The 17,757-nt window shown below is 49.6% G+C and overlaps 1 protein-coding gene across 1 annotated transcript in view; it reads left to right on the top strand.

Moving 5' to 3' along the window:
• CD101 (CD101 molecule) overlaps positions 1 to 9,938 on the top strand; it is a 25,989-nt gene extending 16,051 nt beyond the window's left edge. The window contains exons 7-9 of the mRNA XM_024209460.1: positions 6,183 to 6,596; positions 7,199 to 7,591; positions 9,670 to 9,938. Of these exons, the coding sequence (XP_024065228.1) occupies positions 6,183 to 6,596; positions 7,199 to 7,591; positions 9,670 to 9,938 (1,076 nt within the window). The remainder of the gene's footprint in view (positions 1 to 6,182; positions 6,597 to 7,198; positions 7,592 to 9,669) is intronic.
• Positions 9,939 to 17,757: the final 7,819 nt, after the last annotated feature.

Genomic DNA, 17,757 nt, shown 5'->3' on the forward strand with positions numbered 1-17,757 from the left:
CCCCGTTGCTGTAATGCTAGCTAGGACTAACAACCCATCCTCCCCTTTTTTTTTTGGAAAGGTCCCAGTTTTCATGAGTTCATCTGGAATCCCATGAGGCCACCATGAGGTTAGCCTGAATTTGTGTTACAGTGTGATGCACCTTTTCCTTTCTTTCAGTTCAAATTATTGACCTTGCTATCGCTCTTTGTCTCCAAAGGTCTCAGAGTGCATTGCAAATTATATGCAACAATCAATTTGCCACTACTGCAATAGCATCCCCTCTGACAAGCAGCTATTTTACCATGCTCAAGGCTGCCATCTAGAGGAAGAACAGGAGTACTTGTGGCACCTTAGAGACTAACAGTTTGAATCTCAGATGATGAGCCTACTCTTATGAGACCACAGCTATGGTGGCCATCACAGGGGATTGAACCAGGGACCTTCAGTGCTAACCATGAGTTGTTATAGTTTGAGCTAAAGAGTCTGCCTTTCGAGCTGAGAATGGTAATGGGCCTGTATCTTCTGTGGATCAGGCACAGAAGGGGACACAACACATGGACCAGCAGGATACAAAAGTCACAGCCTTTCAGGAAAATAAATGAAGACGAATAGTGTAACCCTTTGAAAGTGGAGGTGGAAATGGAGGGAATCAGAATGTGATTGTATAACTAGGCTAGGAGTCTGGAATTCATAGCCCTATTCGAATAAGGAAGCCCAGTATCTTTAATGACCACAAGTGATATCACGGTCTTTGCCTTTGTCTCATCTAAGAAATGGCTCACTACTCTGAGATTAAGGCGATTAGCTCAGTATTGAACAGCACCCTCTATTAAGCCGTCACACCACTTCCTCTGATATCCAGGTGTTCTCATGCCATTGAAGCTGGCATAATTTTGAAAGCCCTATGGTTTGGGTCCTAGCTGCCTGAGGAAGCAACACCTTCCCTCTGCTCTGCCATAAGAGCTGAGATCCGCTGGTGCTCAAGTTTAGATTTAAAAGCCTGCTGGCAAGGTATTCTCAGTGGATGCCGCTTAACCCTGGAATTTCCTTCCACTTTTAGTCAGATGGAGGCAGAGTCTGTGTTGGCCTTTAGGGCACAGAATAAGACTTCCGGATCTGGACTGGAGGCAGGCGCCATTTCAGTTATATTTAGCAGTTAGGTTCTGGGGGTGAATCTGTTTTAGGTTATGAAGAGCTAATCTATGTTGCATTAGATTTGTGCTAATACCCAGAGCTGACTCTGATGGGTGCATTTTTAAGGATGGAGAAATAAAGAAATGAAGTCAAATCCAAGTCCTGCCCATGCTCAGCTCTGCTTAGCCCATGGGATCTGATGTGGAACAGTCAGAGGGGTGCATGGCGGCAGAACAGATGACTAAAGCGGGTGATCCTTGGGACAGAAATTCGCTTGCTCCTCTTCACTGCCTAGCCATTCCATGCATTCACACAGGAGCAGCCCTAGCCATTTTGCTGGCCAGGGTGGAAAATGTTTTTTGGCAACGATCTGTCTTCCCCCTTCCCCAACCCCTACCCCCTCCAGCAGTCGAGCCAAAAAAATCAGAGTTAAAATGGTCAGCCAGTCGGAGTGGAGCAAAAAATGGGGCGGGGGGAAGGCTAGTGGTAGGGCACCCCCCTGGAAGTTGGCACCCCCAGAGCAGCTGCCCTGCTTGCCTACCCCTAGAGCCGTCCCTGCGTTCACAGCCCACGTAGTACCTTTAAAGCACAGATGTCATCTGCTGGGAAATACAGAGCAGCAAAACATCCTGCCACCCCATTTCAAGCAGCTGTCTTCTTTCTATCGCCCCTTCGTGACTCTTGTCGCAGTAGGACCCAAATCCTCGCTGCTGTTCTCACTCTCACGTGGCAGCCTGCAAAGAGCCGGGCTGCGGAACGTGCCATTTCCACCTGCCTAAAACATTTATGAGGCCAATCCTGGTGTATTGCGTTTTCAATTTGAGAGCGACATGTGCTAATGTCTCCAGTGGGATTTGAGATTGGAGGGCGGGGCGAGTGAGAAATATAGAATAATACAGGGGTCGGCAACCTTTCAGAAGTGGTGTGCCGAGTCTTCATTTATTGACTCTAATTTAAGGTTTTGCGTGCCAGTAATACATTGTAACATTTTTAGAAGGTCTCTTTCTATAAGTCTATAATATATAGCTAAACTATTGCTGTATGTAAAGTAAACAAGGTTTTTAAAATGTTTAAGAAGCTTCATTTAAAATTAAATTAAAATACAAGAACTAGGGGTCACCAAATGAAATTAATGGGCAGCAGGTTTAAAACAAATAAAAGGAAGTTCTTCTTCACACAGCGCACAGTCAACCTGTGGAACTCCTTACCTGAGGAGGTTGTGAAGGCTAGGACTATAACAGCGTTTAAAAGAGGACTGGATAAATTCATGGAGGTTAAGTCCATTAATGGTTATTAGCCACGATGGGTAAGGAATGGTGTCCCTAGCCTCTGTTTGTCAGAGGGTGGAGATGGATGGCAGGAGAGAGATCACTTGATCATTACCTGTTAGATTCACTCTCTCTGGGGCACCTGGCATTGGCCACTGTCGGTAGACAGGATACTGGGCTAGATGGACCTTTGGTCTGACCCAGTATGGCTGTTCTTATGCAGAGCCCCCCGGACCGGTGGCCAGGACCTGGCCAGTGTGAGTGCCACTGAAAATCAGCTCGCATGCCGCCTTCTGCACACGTGCCATAGGTTGCCTACCCCTGGAATAATACATAGAGTTGGAGGGCAGGGGGAATGTAGATGCATTGAATAGGGAAAGGAAGACAGGGATAAAGGAGAGAGAGACTTGGCTAGCAGATGTGAGAGGGAGGCAGAAGCACCACCCAAGCCCCAAGAGGGGTTAGGGAGGATATCTGAGTCGAGGAGCGGCAACAATGAGCTCTGAAGGGAGACATTCCTCTTTGGCTGGAGAATTAAAGGGCTGTAGCACCTAGGTTTAGAAGGGGGAGGCACACAGTGGGGCTGGGGGGAATGGGAGGCTCTTTGGGGCACTGGCAGACATTCAGAGGAACTCTGGGAGGGAAGGGGAGGAGGAGGGGAAACATGAGGTGCTGGCATATGTGAGGGGACCTCTGGAGACAGGGAATGTCCTTGAGGTTCTGAGAAGGAATAGAGGTGCTGAGGGGATCCCCAAAGGAAAGAGGAAATGGCGGGGGCTCTGAATGGTGAGGGGCTTCTGGGAGAGGATAGGCTGTGGGGTACACCAGATGTAGAGAGGGATATTAGAGGAGCCTTCAGGGCAGTGGGGAAGGAAGGGAGGATGCGGGAGCAGGCCTTGAGGCCAAAGGCCTTGCTCCTGAGGAATAGGGGAAGGTGCCAAGCTCCCACATCTCCCAATAACATCAGTGGGAGCTGAGGACACACAGTACCTCACATGATCAGAGCCATAATTCTTACCCAATGAATTAATAGTTCCTTGATGCACCCATTCCTGACTCACACTGAAGTGCGTGCATGTGTGTTTGTAAAATTGTCCTGTTCCCAGGGTGGCAGGATGTTGAATCTACATCTTCACAGGCAAATGCTTCTGCCTACCTGAGCTTCCCCTGACCATCATAGCTGGGATTAAAGATCACAGAGTTGATTTCCATCCTCCCCAGTCCTCTGTATGTTCAATATATGGCAATGCCATTCAGCTTTCTCTGCCATGGTGGCCAGCAAAGTTGAATGTATGGGGGGGTAGGGTGACCAGATGTTCCAATTTTATAGGGACAGTCCCGATATTTGGGGCTTTGTCTTATATAGGTGCTAATTACCCCCCACCCCCTGTCCTGATTTTTTCATGCTTGCTATCTGGCGGGGGGGGGGGGGGGGGGGCTCTAGGACAGGATGCAGGAACCATCTATATGGACAACAGATTCTCCCTTGCCAGCTCCTCTATCCCACCCTAAAATGACTATCAGATCCCAACCGTAAGGCAACAACTCCCCAGTGCAACCCATCCAGCCCTGCAGCTTCTGGGATGGGATAGTTTCTCTATATGCTCAGCACCCGCTGACTACGAGGGTGAATGAGAGCCTGAAAAGGGAAAGAAGGGAAGGAGAAAAGTCCCCAAAGACGTGATCTCCCTGCTTTGTGGCTAGTCTCCCCATCTCAAATAAACAGTCCTTTAGAAAGCAGGATGTGGGTGTGTGGGGTATGTTGCACGGGGGATGGGGGGGACTACGTGAGAGACTGCATTTTATTGCTTTCCCAATTGATTTAGCAACAGGTGATGCAATCGGAACTAAGCCCCATAAACAGAGACGGCATTAGCAGGATACACCTCAGTATCATTCCAATGGGAGACGGTTGCAGAATTGAAGAGGGATTAGGATGTTTCTTTTGTTGGCATTCGAGCCATTCAGCACTTAATTGAACAATTACCAGGTATAATGATTAGGGACATTCAGAAACATATTACCACATTTCTAGTTATTAACCAAGGCAGACAGATGAGGCAGGAAGTGCTAGTGAAACCCATGCCGGCTCTTTAGTTTGTCTGAGATGAAAGGCCCTCATTGTTCAGTTTCCAAAGCTGCACTTTTGTGTTAATTTATCTTCTCCTCCCCGCCCCACTGCTCCACCAAAGAGGACGGGCACCAGTGGGCTCTTCATTCCCTGTTTGTTCCCCTCCATTATTGGCTCGTGGCATCAGTCCCATGCCAGCAATGCCGCCTGAAGGGCCCACCTACCACTGTAAATATCAAGAAGGCAGATGAATTGTTTGGGATGGCACACAGGGGTCTGACTAGAAGTAATGGGATTGACGGGCTGGGGAAATTTCCAGACAGTGAGGTAGCAGAACAGTCTCTCAAGGGAAGGACTGGAAGCCCAGTCGCTTGAGAAAATTGGCGTTATTAAAGTATGGGAAATATGCCTGGAAAGGAACAATCCTGCCTGGGCAGGGAGATGGCTGGGTGACTGTAACAGGGTGACTGTCCCTTTAAGGGTAGTAAGGACTGTAGTGGTCAGTCAACACCTCTTCGGTGGTGCGACCCTTACGTTCTGGGACTTTGTCTTCCCTAGATCTTCATCCACTCTACAGAGCTAGCTGTTGGGAGAAGGAAGATGATCCCGGGACAATAGTTAAGGCTTGGGGAAAACCCACGTTGTCGTTTCTTTAAGGGCCTCGGACCAGGAGCCTTACAGAGTGGGCGAGGCAGGGCTCTGCTCTTCCCCAGTGAATTGGGACGCGCTCTTGGAAGAGGACTGTCTATGTTCGGTTTCTACCAAGGGCAGAAGGGAGTGCCTGATGAACTCTCCTAGCCTGCGGGTGAAGGGACTGACTGGGGATAGGGCCAGCTGGAGGAGAAGCTGGCTGTGGGTCTACAGCTGGCCTGAATTATAACTCCAGCTCCTGTCTTAAGGAGAGAGAGAGAGAGAGTTTGAAGTACAAGCCAGCTCCGGGGCGAGGGCCTTCTGAGCAGGGAAAAAACTGCCCCCAGGACACTTACATGAGCCCAGAGTGGGTGTGAACTTAAGCGACTAAAGAAGTTACCCGCTGTAGAATGAGTTAATAAACTAGCCCCCACAAAGGTGATATATGTTTGAACTCCTCTGGTCTGGGTAACTGACTGATCTGGTCTGAAAGAACAGAGGCAGGGTGCTACAGAGCCACACTTGGCCAGCAGGAGGTGCTGCAAGTCAGGCAAGTCCTTTGACAGTGACCATGGAGCTCTTCTATCTCTGACTTCTGTGAGTCTCACTGGTGCATTCCTTTAGCCCTGGTGGTTGGATGGGTAGGTCTGTGCAGATTGGTTTGCTGTAGGATTGCTCCTGAGTGCTTGAACGTGTGTGCACAGGCTTGTTCTTGTAGGGTTGCTTGTTGTCGGAGAAACACATTGTGAAGGCTGAGTTGGGGACACAGCTTTGTTATTGTAAGGTTGCTTATGGGGGCTTTGCAAAGAAAAAGCAAGTTCAAAGATTTTTTAAAAAAAATTACCAAAACGTTGCAAGGACTCTAAAAGAAAGGAGATTGGAATTGGGGCCGGGCGTCTTTCAGAATGTGGGATTTCTAACACCTGAACAGAGCCTTTTATGTGTAATTTCAGACTTGTTCCCTCTAGCTTCTCCTCTCCTAAGGCCCCAGTGCTGGCTTCGTAAGCCATCATTTCAGGAAATAGATCCCTTTCCTGCTCGTGTTCTAGTCCTGGTAGCTACCACAGTAACTTCTTTTTTTCCCCCTCTTGATTTAGAGAGCAAGCTAAGAGTAAACACAGAAGATAGATCCCTGGAGATCTCTGGTAGCGCAGACACAGAAATCGAATGCAGTGTCACATCACTGACCCAGAGGGATTCTCAGTTAGCCATTACCTGGTACTTCCTACCGCCTTCTCCAGCTGATGCAGCCCCACTGCAAATCGTGAGGACCAACTACAGCAACATCCTGGACTACGGGGCAGAGTTCAGCTCTGCTATGCAGAAATCTAAATTCCACAGTGAGAGGGTCTCCAGCGACCTGTTCTGGCTGCGTATTCTGTCTGTGAATCACGGTGACCGTGGCAGGTATTACTGCCTGGTAGAGGAGTGGCTGTGGTCAGCAGACCGTGGCTGGTACACACTTGGAAAGAAGGAATCGGGAAAGACCATGTTGGAGTTCAAGGTTTCAGGTAAATATGCTGTCCCAGAAGGGATCCCTGAAGCATGAGCTCAGCTTTCCTTTATCACAGCATGTATGGCCAGAAGAAGCACAGGCTGGATCCCCAGCTGCACTGAGCTCACGCTTGACACGGCTGCGGTGGGAGGCCTTCCTTGATCAATTATGCAGGGATTGCTTCTTCCAACCTCCATCATGTCCTCTCCCTGGCCTGGTGCGTCCTGCAGGCTGGAGCCCTGAGCCAGCGATTAGGAACCCTGCGAACACTGTGGTGCAGGAGTCACCTGCCCAAGTGAGCAGGTGGGGCTATGGAGGCAGGGGCTGGAGCCCTGGCTGAGCACTAAGGGTGGGAGTTAGGACTTGCGGTAGGAGGAGCCCCGAGCGCCTCACACAGGAGCAGGTCACATGACTTCCCATCAACCCTGAAAAGAATGTGATTCCAGTTCTTAAACGGGGGCCCTTTAACAGGCATCCACACTGACCACCCCCCCCCCCCAACACACACACATACTGTATGGAGACCCAGATCAGCCTCGAACAAGCCTGAGTGTGTCTCTTTGAGCTGTGGAACACAGTCCCTAAATGAAGGCCTTTTCCGCTTGCCTCCCACACCAGAAAACAAGCTCCATGTTGAAAAAACAAACCACAGCATCACAGCCACTGAGAATGAGGACGTGACCATGAGGTGCCTCCTGCAGGGCCCCTCCCAACCAGCCTCTCTCTTCTCTGCCATCTGGTTCCATGGTATGGAGCATTCTGGGATGAAAACCCTGGTGAAAGTGCACACCAGTGGCATGGTGGACTATGCTGAGGAGGAGATGGTGGAGAGGCTGCACCTTCGCCGCCCATCCTTCGGTGACTTCAGCCTGACGCTGCGGAGCGTGGAGCCGGGCGACGCTGGGGTGTACTGCTGCCAGGTGCAGGAGTGGCAGCAGGACAGCGGTGGCGCTTGGGTTCAACGGGCGTCAGAACTGTCAGGGTACACGAGGCTCACTGCGCTGCCTCCAGGTAACGCTCCCCCTCCCCCCCCCCGGGACATTTCCAGTTCCCCTGCATACAACGTTCCCCATCTCCAGCTAACCTCTGCTGCGTCTCTGCAACGTTCCCGTGCAGCCAGGGTCAAGGGTTGCTGCAGGGTCCGGAAAGGGGAGCACAACTGGAATAGCAGAGATGACTGCAAGTTAGGGTTCAGTTGCACTGTTGGTTGCAGGAATAGCCTGCTGCAGGGAAGGGAGGCAGAGCTATGTTGGGGAGGTAGCTCAGAAGTGCGTGGAGTACTGCTGGCTGGTACATAGGGAACAGAAAAGGAGGGAGGAGGGCCCGCCAGCAGAAAATATACTTCACGATGCTTTTGTTCAGCAATCACCCAGTTCCCTGAAGCCTCTCTTCTCTCTCCTTGTGGTGATAGCTGGGTACCGCAAACTCTGGAGGGGAGGGGGTTTTGGGGTTTGGCCAGCAAGGTGCTGAGCACTGACTCCGATCCAGCAAAACACTTAAGCACATGCTGAGCTTTAAGCAGGTGAACAACCCCACTGACTTCCAAGGGACTATTCTTGTGCTTAAGTGCTTTGCTGGATTGGGACCGAGCGCTCAATGCCTTGTGAGATCAAGCCCTCGCAGTCCTAACCTGAATCTTGGAGCTTGAACCTGTGTTCTCATTAGGCTCAGTTTTTTTGGAAAAACTCAGAAAAACCAGGGCTTTCATTCCGTTTGGATAAACTCTTGGGTGGTCATCCAAATCTCTAGAGATTGCAAAAAGCCCCTGGAAATCCCATGGGAACAGGCTTTCTTGGTGATGCCTCCAGTCCTGTCTGTTTCCAGTGGGACCAACTATGTGAACAACCTTTCTTTGCGGAGTAAACTGGGGTGTGTTCAAGGCCTGGACAAAATTCAGAAACGCAGAGGGCTTCTGCAGCAATGAAACTGAATAAACAGAACCAAAGATTTCAAATTTGTTTAGGGAGGTGCTGAAGATTTGTAAAATGCATCACCCATCTGCGGTTAGGATCTCAGTCATCCTCGTAACTGGATGCTAGCTTTCTGTGGTACCGGGATGTTTCTTTCACTAGCTGTTCCTTTGTGTGTATTATTTATTCACCCTCGTTGTTGCTGAGTGAAATATAGTAATTGCTGAAAAATTGCCATGGAATTTGCACATGTATTTTTGCCAAGTAGTTTTGCATCCTCAGTGTTTTAATTTCCACAAAATTCCAAGAGACTGGATATTTTTCACTGCAAAGCACACAAACTTGGAAGTGCCACTCACTTGAAAAATGTGTGTCCCCTGGTGAGGATGCATCCCACAGGACGTGTGATCTAGAGGAATGAGCCAGGATATCTTAAATTCTAGACCCTCTGCTAACACTCCCTGGCCTGAAGAATTCTTACATAGTACTTTTACTTTTATGAGATGGGGTAAATTCCTCCCATTTTACAGATGGAAGAATTAAGCCTCAGAGTGATGAAGTGACTTTCCCAGTGAAACACGGAAAGTCAGTGTCAGAACCAAGACTAGACATCAGGTTGCTTGACTCCTAGGTCCTGCCTAACTCACTAGACCACATGGGCTTCCAGGCTAGTCACTTTCCGAACAATCCTAGATCAAAAAACCAACATATACAGCCCCAAACTTATGAACAACCCTATAGCAGCATGCCTGGGTGTTTATGGGATAAAGGGGAAAATTAAAGGCAACAAACAAAGATACTTAGAATACACCAAAGGGACCATTCTGATCATCTGTGCTAAAGCAGGCCAGAGATGACATTTCTGTGGCCTGCGTTATGCAGGTCATTGGAAACTGCTGATTTGCCAAACCTGAAACGTTATTGTGAAGGGTGTGAGAGGGAAAGAGAGACTCACCCGATTGGTTGAGCTGGGATGTGGGAGACCTACATTCAAGCCCCTGCTCTGAATAAGGAAAAACAGGGACATGAATGTAGTTCTCCCATGTCTTGTGCATCCCAGGTGAGTGCCATAACCACCGGGCTATTAGCTGTAATCCCCCATTAGTGCTGTGAATATTGAACAGCAGGAGGGGTAAGTACAATTAGCTGCGATGTTCAATTGTTTTCTGTTTTTTGCAGAGTCAACAATTTCTTCCAGGATCTGTTCGTCTCCATCACTGCTCCACTTCATCCTAATCTACCCCCTGATTCTGTTCCTTGGCCTGATAGCTGCTCTCCTCTACTTGTATGTCAAGAACAGGCAAACCCACAAGGAATCGATCTATCAAAGGAAAGGAAAAGAACTGTGGGTGGATTTGAAAGGGGCTGGAGATGTTGAGCCCACTTATTCTGACCATAATAATCTGGAGGAAGAGATGACTAATCTGAAGGAGGAAAAGATGGACTGAATGCTCGGGCGGCATGGGGGCGGGGGAACAGCACTGTGTGCTGCTGTTCAGCATCATATGCTCTGAACCTTGAAAATGGGCATTTTCCTTCAGTCACCTAATGCGGCAAAGTAAGACAGTGATAGGAGACAGATTGGATGGCTAAGGTAATTGGGACTGGAGCTTTCTTGCCTCTCTACTTGCACAGGTGCCTATGTGGCTCTCCTCCCACAATGGTAGTTTCCGAGGCCTTCATAATATTAATCAATTTATCCTTACAAAAGCCCTGTGAAAAAGGAAAGTACTATGCCCATTTTACAGATGGAGCGTTGAGACACTGAGAGATCAAGGCTGAGATTTCAAAGGGATTTGGACATCTAATTCCTGTTAACTTTAATGGGAATAAGGCATCTAAATTCAAGATGCGACTTTGAAAATCTCAGCCTAAGGGACTTGACCAAGGTCCAACAGGAGGGCTGTGGTAGAGCTGCGACCTGAACCCACATCTCCCAAGTCCTAGTCCAGTGCCTTAGCCACCAGACCAACTTTCATCTTACATCGGCTGGCTCTGGTGCAGCGGTCAGTGGCTAGTGGCTAAAAGTCATTACCAACTACTTCCTCTTGAATGGTCTATGAGAGATGAATTGGTGGATCTTAATCCAGTTCTCAGGGGAAAGGAGTCCTCACATCAATAATCACAACTCCAGCCGGCACCAGTTGGCCTCCTTGTTGGCAATCGTATCTGAGTGGGCCCTGGAGACTGGCCTCCCCTCCCCTTTCAGAGAGTGGTCCCTCCAGGTCAGGAGGGAGGCACAGTGGCAGACCGGTGGGAGTGGGAGGGAGGGGAATCTAGAGTAGTTCCTATTTCTGGGCCTCTGAAGTGCATAAATAGAGGCCTTCACCCTCCAACGCTGTCCATCTAGTGTATTTCACCAGCATTAAGTTCACTCCAAAAACATAAATGTAAAAAGCCCCTCTATTTCCCAGCCCATCCCACCCTCAACTGTAGTGGAACACCTCTGTCCAATGCATGCTATGAATACCCCTCTTTCTGCTAGCCGCTCAGTGCAAAACGACCCGAGGGCCCTGCTCCATCTGCTAATTAAAACCCCAGTTGCACCAGCTATGGCCTGGAACAGAGCTATATTAGGTGAGGGCTGGCTGAGACCGAAAAGATGACCATGTGGAAAACACCAAGCGCCTTGGAAAGGTGTCCGAGAAAAGGTCTTATTGTCCCAGCAAGGGAGTTATATGGAGCTGGGGATCACAGAAACAAACAGGAGCTGCCAGGCTAGCTCAGTGTCACTCATGTAATCACTTTGATGTGCCAGTCTTTCTGTTTCCATCCTTTTATTGGTTGACTCTGGAGAAAGCTGCATCTCACCCCCCATGGCTGGCAGGATGGCTGGGATGATGCATCATCTTTCAGCAATGACTTCGGCAAAATGAATCTCCAGTTCTTTCAGCGCAATGCACTGTATGTGTCCAGACGAGCCTGTAAGCTGCTTAGGGCAGGGGCTGAGCACATAACTAATACATAAGTAGGAAATCGGGAGATCCTGGAGCTGACTGGCAGAGTTTCAACTGTGATTCTGCTACCACATGGCTACTCCCACCAGGCTACACTGGTTCTTTGGACAGCAGCATTCAGAGCCAGTCAGGCATGCCTCAGAGCCCGGCAGCACAAGAAAGAGAGAGATCCCAGAGGTTCTAACCTAAATATAGAGAACGTCTGTCTGCTCTTTACACTGAATGGACAGATGGACCGACAGAACTACGGTCTTGGAACACTACCCACGTGTCTGTGATCACTGATTTCTCTTCTCCTGCAATATCACCTGTGCCCTGATTCCCCGCAGTTAGTGTTAATTCTTATTAAAACTAAACTAACAGGGTTTTTATTATATCTGCCTTACAATTTCAGTTTTCAAACCATACACTCAAATAAGCATTAAAACCAAATAAGGATTGGTTGGCTCAGGGGACTGGTACTAATGGAATATGGAGCGTTTTTTCTCTAGGTTGCTGGCTCCAATCCAGATCCATTTGGTCTCGATTGAAAGTCTCTGCCATCTGAGTCGTGCTATGAATTGTGTGTGTGAGAGAGAGATTTCAGCCCAGTCGTTAGTGGAGAAGTGCGTCCGCTTCCCAAACCCCTCATCACAATTTGCAGTAACTTTGGTTGGCATTGGGCCACAGTCCCAGTGGATGAGGCACATTAGCAGGGGATTGTACTGGGGGCGGCTTGCCCTGCTGCTACACATGCTAATACCTATTTTATAGACAAATAGGTGCCAGTCTCCAGTTTCTGATGGGAGAGACGTGAGGGCGTTAGAGGCCCAGTGACCGCTGGGCTTGTTGCATTCTTACTGGTGTTTAAATAGCAGATCCTAACATCCCATTGGCACAGTAGCCTCCTGGAGAATTCCACAGCCAGGCCGGGTGGGCTTCTTTGCTGTCATCCGGATGTTTGTTGAAAATGTTTTGAAATCTGCTAAAATAAAACCGATTGCACCTGGTATATCAGTGTTTATTCCAGAGGGGGGTGGGGGGTTATTCCCTTCCTATTGCCACCCCAACTTTGCCTGACTAGCTACAGGCCAACCCTTACAGCACTTCCTTCATCCCTGGGTTGGGAGGCTTAATTAAAGCTTGTAAAGTGCTCTGAGAGCCTTGATTAGGTGGGGCTAGAGAAGCACAACACCTTGTTGTTTTGAATTTCCTGGCTTTGCTGAGTTTCAGCCAAACCTTTGACTTTATTTTAACAAATTTGATTTTCTTCCACGAGTGAACTGACTTATCGCTCCTAAAAAACTCCAAAACGTTCCTGTTTTTAAAGAGACCATTTTGCCCAGCACTGTGTGAGAAGGAAAGAGACAGAGGGCTGCCAGAACCCTACTTAGCACAGAAATGGAAATCGGGGAGGAGCCAACTTTGTGCATCCCCCTGGTGTAACTTAGACTAGCCTCCAGGCTTCTCTAACTTACGTTTAGCTGCACCTGCCCCGTAGGGAGCGTTGCAGCAACTAAGAATAATCCGAGAGTGTAACAGTGCTTCTGCCCCTCCATGCTTTCTGTCCCGCCTTGGGAATTCCCTGGGCTAGGGATGTAACATGGTGGGCCGATCTACTGCCTTTATGGCCCTTTGACACCATAAAGCAGCATAACGGTGGGGATGTTAGAGGGCAATGGAGAGTGCGGCCAAAAGAAATCAGTCAGCTGTTAGTCAGGTTCGTGAAAGCTGCCATAGAAATAAGCTCATCAGAGCAAGATGGGAAGTGAGCCTGTATCTCTAGACTTGCCTGTCGGTACAAAAAGAAAGAAATCAAGGGAAGGTTTTCTTCAGTGAGCGATTCCCTGTTTTCCAAGCTCTCTTCCATGGGGTGTGAGGAAGAGGGAATCGGGCTTGGACGTCCGAGGAAGCGAGGTGGAAATGGTAGTGGGAAGGAGAGAGCCAGTTCGGATCAAACAAACAGACCCAGCCCTTCAGCGGTCAGCCCTGAAGTTCAGCTAGCAATTTGCAAGCTGCGTTCCCTTGTTGCCGTTGTTAGTGGCAAGCTGCCTTTGGAGAGAAGCAGAAATGCCACAATGGAGATCAGCTTTACATGCTGCCACCCCAATGGATCTTTCTCAGCAGGGGTGGGGCAGATGATCGCGGAGGGTTAGAAAGGAGCTGTGGGGCACTGGGTGCCCTGGACTGCAAAGCTGAGGCGGTAGGTGAGCAGGGTCTGGCACTCGGCGGGGCAGCGCTGGGTGCAGTTTGCCCTGTTGGTGAGTGGGTAGCGGCAGGTGGTGCGTCCTGGAGCTGATAGATCAGTATTTGCTTCCCTGCCATACAGAGCTGGCACTAGGCATAATTTCTAAGCAATTGCTTAGGGCCCTCAGCAGCTCAAGGCTCACCCCCCATTCACTTTTTATTATAAGAACTTCCCCATTTTAGTATGGGGGGGAGGGAAAATATTCCTGCTTAGGGCCCCCAATGGGCTAGCACCAGCACTGCTGCCATATTCAGGAACCAGTGAAAACATCACCAGCATGCTTCCATGATAGTGCCAGACCCAGGGCTGTTGGAAAAGCTGCTGAACCTTCAGGTACTTCTCAGAAATGGCCCAGGGGTTTTCCTATTGCCCACCTTGTAGTGTGTCCCTCTGGGCCTGTCTCAGCTCCTAGGCCAAGTATGGTCTCTTGGTTCCTTCCCATCAGCTCTCCGGGTATTTTGAAATAGGGTTTGTTTTCGTTCCTGTGATGAAATGTTTTAAACTGCCAATAAAGTGTCACAAACAAGGGCATGGTTTGGAGTCTGCTTTGGTCTTACTCAGACTTTCAACATCCCGGGCTTGGTTTCCTCAGCCCCCGCTGGTCTGTCGTTCAGGGAGACCTTCCGTTTATTAGACCTTGAAGCACCAAGGCAAGTAGATTCTTTCCTGAGACTCCAACACTTTCTCGGCCACCAAGCAAGTGCCTCAACCCCTCGCAAGGGCTGATCCCTTCCTCCCTGCTGCTGGAGGAGAATTGGAAAGAACTTATTTCAACTCTCTGTCACTTCCCCCTACAAACCCGGCTGATGTTCTTGTTTTTCCTCCGATCAGGGCACCATTGCCCTGGGCACTCTATGCACATGCAGTAACAGGACAGTCCCTGCTCCTGTGAGCTCACAATCTAGGTTATGACAAGATGTAACCGGTGGACACAAACAGGGTAGGAGGGGAGAAGATGCAGTGACAGGAAAGTACCCTAGTGTTTGCACAACACGCAGGAGGTCCTAGCTCACCACCCACCTAGCCATTGTCAATTATTTCCTGGCTCACCTCCCGCTGCTGGTTTTCAGGCTGCTGGTCAGGTGAAGCGTCAACAATATGGAGGTCAGGAGACCATGCCTGTGGGGCTCAAGGAACACTTTCTAGTAATGAACAGGCCACAGCCACAAGTGTGAGAGCCTAAGAGGGCTAGGTGAGCTGCAAATAACTGCCTCGTGGCTGTGCTCAGGCTCCCAAGCCGTCCGTGATGTTGTTGGCAGTGTGTCTTATTCCAATAAATAATCTCACATAGTGCACAGGGGGCTAACTGGAGCCCAGGCACATTATTCCTAGTGGCTAGAAATGCCTGCGAACAGCTGAGGTGGTGATAGTGTTGCACCTCAGCAGAGAGGGCTGAGAGGTGCTCCTGAGCAGAGAGAAGTTATTTCTGGAAGCTGGTAACCTAGAGCTCTGGATCACTCCCTGCAAACCTGTCTCTCTGTGATGACTAAAAGGCAGGTGTACATGGCAAAGAAATCCTGATGGGAGCGTTGTGATGCTTCAATACACCTTGGCATTGGTCTCTGGAAAACTGAAGGAAAGGGGCATTTTTGTTTCCTACCCCTTCGATTGATTTTCTGTGACAGCCCTGAGAATATGAATCTACAGCTCCTTATCCTCCCTCCCCACAGCAAGCTCTCCTAGCTTCCCCTCCGAGGCTGCTGAGTGCCCCCTCTTGACCAAAGACCTAGGCTCCTTTCCAGCTGCTAGTTCTCCAGACCCTCCCTGAAAGCAGCCCTGGTGCAGGTATACTGGCTCCTATTGGTCCAACAGGAAATGCTGCTGCTGGTGGTACTAGTTGCTCTCCTGGTTCACCGGTGGCAAAAACAGGGTTTGGAAGTGCCCAAATATGGTGACCAGATGTCCCGATTTTATAGGGACAGTCCCGATTTTTGGGTCTTTTTCTTATATAGGCTCCTATTACCCCCCACCCCCTGTCCCGATTTTTCACATTTGCTGTCTGGTCACGCTATGCCCAAATAACCGGGTGCATTTTGATCAGCTGCTAGTCTCCTGTGTTCCCAATAGATTAGGGCAAGCACATTGGCAGAGTCAAAGAAGTGATGCGTTTCTGATGTTTGACATTCATGTCCGTCCAGGGTGAGAACATGATTTGATCTTTCCTTACATGCCAGCTTGGTAATGACAGTTTTCCAATGACCTTTGTCCTGCCTTGCACCATCCTGAGTACCAGCAAGCAGCAGTGTGAGTGGGTTAGCACAATAGGTCTCAACCTTTTTGATACCAGAGACTGGCTTGCTGCTTTCCTAAACTGTGGCAGGAAGATCTCAGGGACTGGCACCGGTTCATGGACTGGCCGTTGAGAAACACTGGTTTAGCTCACTTGTGCAGTGATGTTTTCATTTCTGTTTGCCTCTCTCCCTGTGGTAGCTGGTGGCACTGCATTAGCTGGTCTCACTGAACTCAGTAGCAAAACTCTCATTGACCTTGGTGAGATCAGGACATGGCCTATTGAACAACCAGACATTGGTTCGGCAGCAGCTGGGCTGGGCAGATGACTTAAAGTTGTCATGAGGAGTGTTCAGATTCTTAAGTAGACAAAGTTAGGGGCCATTGCCACTAGTTGTGGTTGGGAAGATGTCTGCCATTGGAAAGGGGTGGAGCTCTCACTCTGCTCTATCCTAGGGCGCCTCCCCGCATCTCTAGGCTATGCCCTCTAACTCAGGAGTGGGCAAACTCAGGGGTGCGCATCCAGCCCATCACACTTTTTAATGAAGCCCTCAAACTCCCGCCGGGAAGCGGGGTTGGGGGCTTGCCCCGCACCGCCTGCCCGGTGCTCCCTAGCCCCCGACTCACATTTCCTGGATGAGCACCATCTTCCCACACGCAGAGCCACACCACTTACCAAGACTTCACCGCGCTGTTTCCGGGATCGGAACCCCGCCCCTACCCGGCACCGCGCCCAATCCCCGAAGAGCCAGCCTCCGCCCAAACGAACCAATGATCAAGGCAGCAGCATCGCAGGATACCACCCCTAATCGAGTCCAATTAGAAACCACGAGCTTCATCAACCAATCCCTGAGGCACCACTCCTCCGAGAGACTCACCTCATTCCTCATCAGCCAATCACTGTGGCCTGGACCCTCCAGGTCTCCTACGACTCTCAAGACTCTCGAAACTGCCCAGGGGACATACGCGTCCCAGCTAGGGTGCCTCCTTCTGTGGCGGTGCGTGGTATGGCTGCCTTGGTGTCACTGCCAGCAGGGCCCCTAGGAGTCCCCGGTACCACCCCTATAGAGCTCCCCCTCCCCCCGGGCCACACCCCATGAGTCCCCCTCCCCTCACCTCGGTAACATCCCTTAACTTTGTGAGAATTCATGGCCCGCCATGCAATTTCCATAGTCAGATGTGGCCCTCAGGCCAAAAAGTTTGCCCACCCCTGCTCTAGCTGAATACATTCTAAAATCCACCACTTCACAGGTGTTACAAGTAGGTTAGTCTCCCCAAGGTTTCCAGCTAGAAATGCAAACAGGAAAGCCACCCTGAGGCCAGGCAGCACAAGCTTCTGCAATCCAAACAGGGAACTCAAAACCACAAATGAGAAGTTTGAGGACGAGCATCTATTTATACTTTGCACAACTTAGATGGTTGCTTTACACCTTGTCATTTACATTGCGAGGGAGATGTACACATTTATAAATGACTGCAGCAGGGAAAGGTCCTTTTCCAGATAAAACCAGCTCCTTCCCAAAAGCCCTGGAATGAGAGTGCTGGCAAGCAGTACAAACAATTACAAAACATTCACCTCCATTTGCAATCTCATTGAAAATAATGCAAGTGTTTGTTCATTATTGGCAATGTGCTTGTTACTTCTGTAACTTGACAGGAGCAGGTTTTGTGCCAGAGACGCTCCGAAAGGAAACGTGTTTTGGGGAGGGGCTCCTGGCACAAAGGGCCTTATATATTCTCCTTTCACCCCTGGAGACCTCAGCTCACATGAAGTGAGTTTAGTGCTCGCGCCCTAATCTCTTTATTTGCAAATATTGCCCAGCTAACCCACTATTTTGGCTGGCACAATTTGAT

The sequence above is a fragment of the Terrapene carolina genome, unplaced genomic scaffold (assembly GCF_002925995.2).
Source record: "Terrapene carolina triunguis isolate 2854851 unplaced genomic scaffold, T_m_triunguis-2.0 Scaffold558, whole genome shotgun sequence".
NCBI classification, from domain to species: domain Eukaryota; kingdom Metazoa; phylum Chordata; order Testudines; family Emydidae; genus Terrapene; species Terrapene triunguis.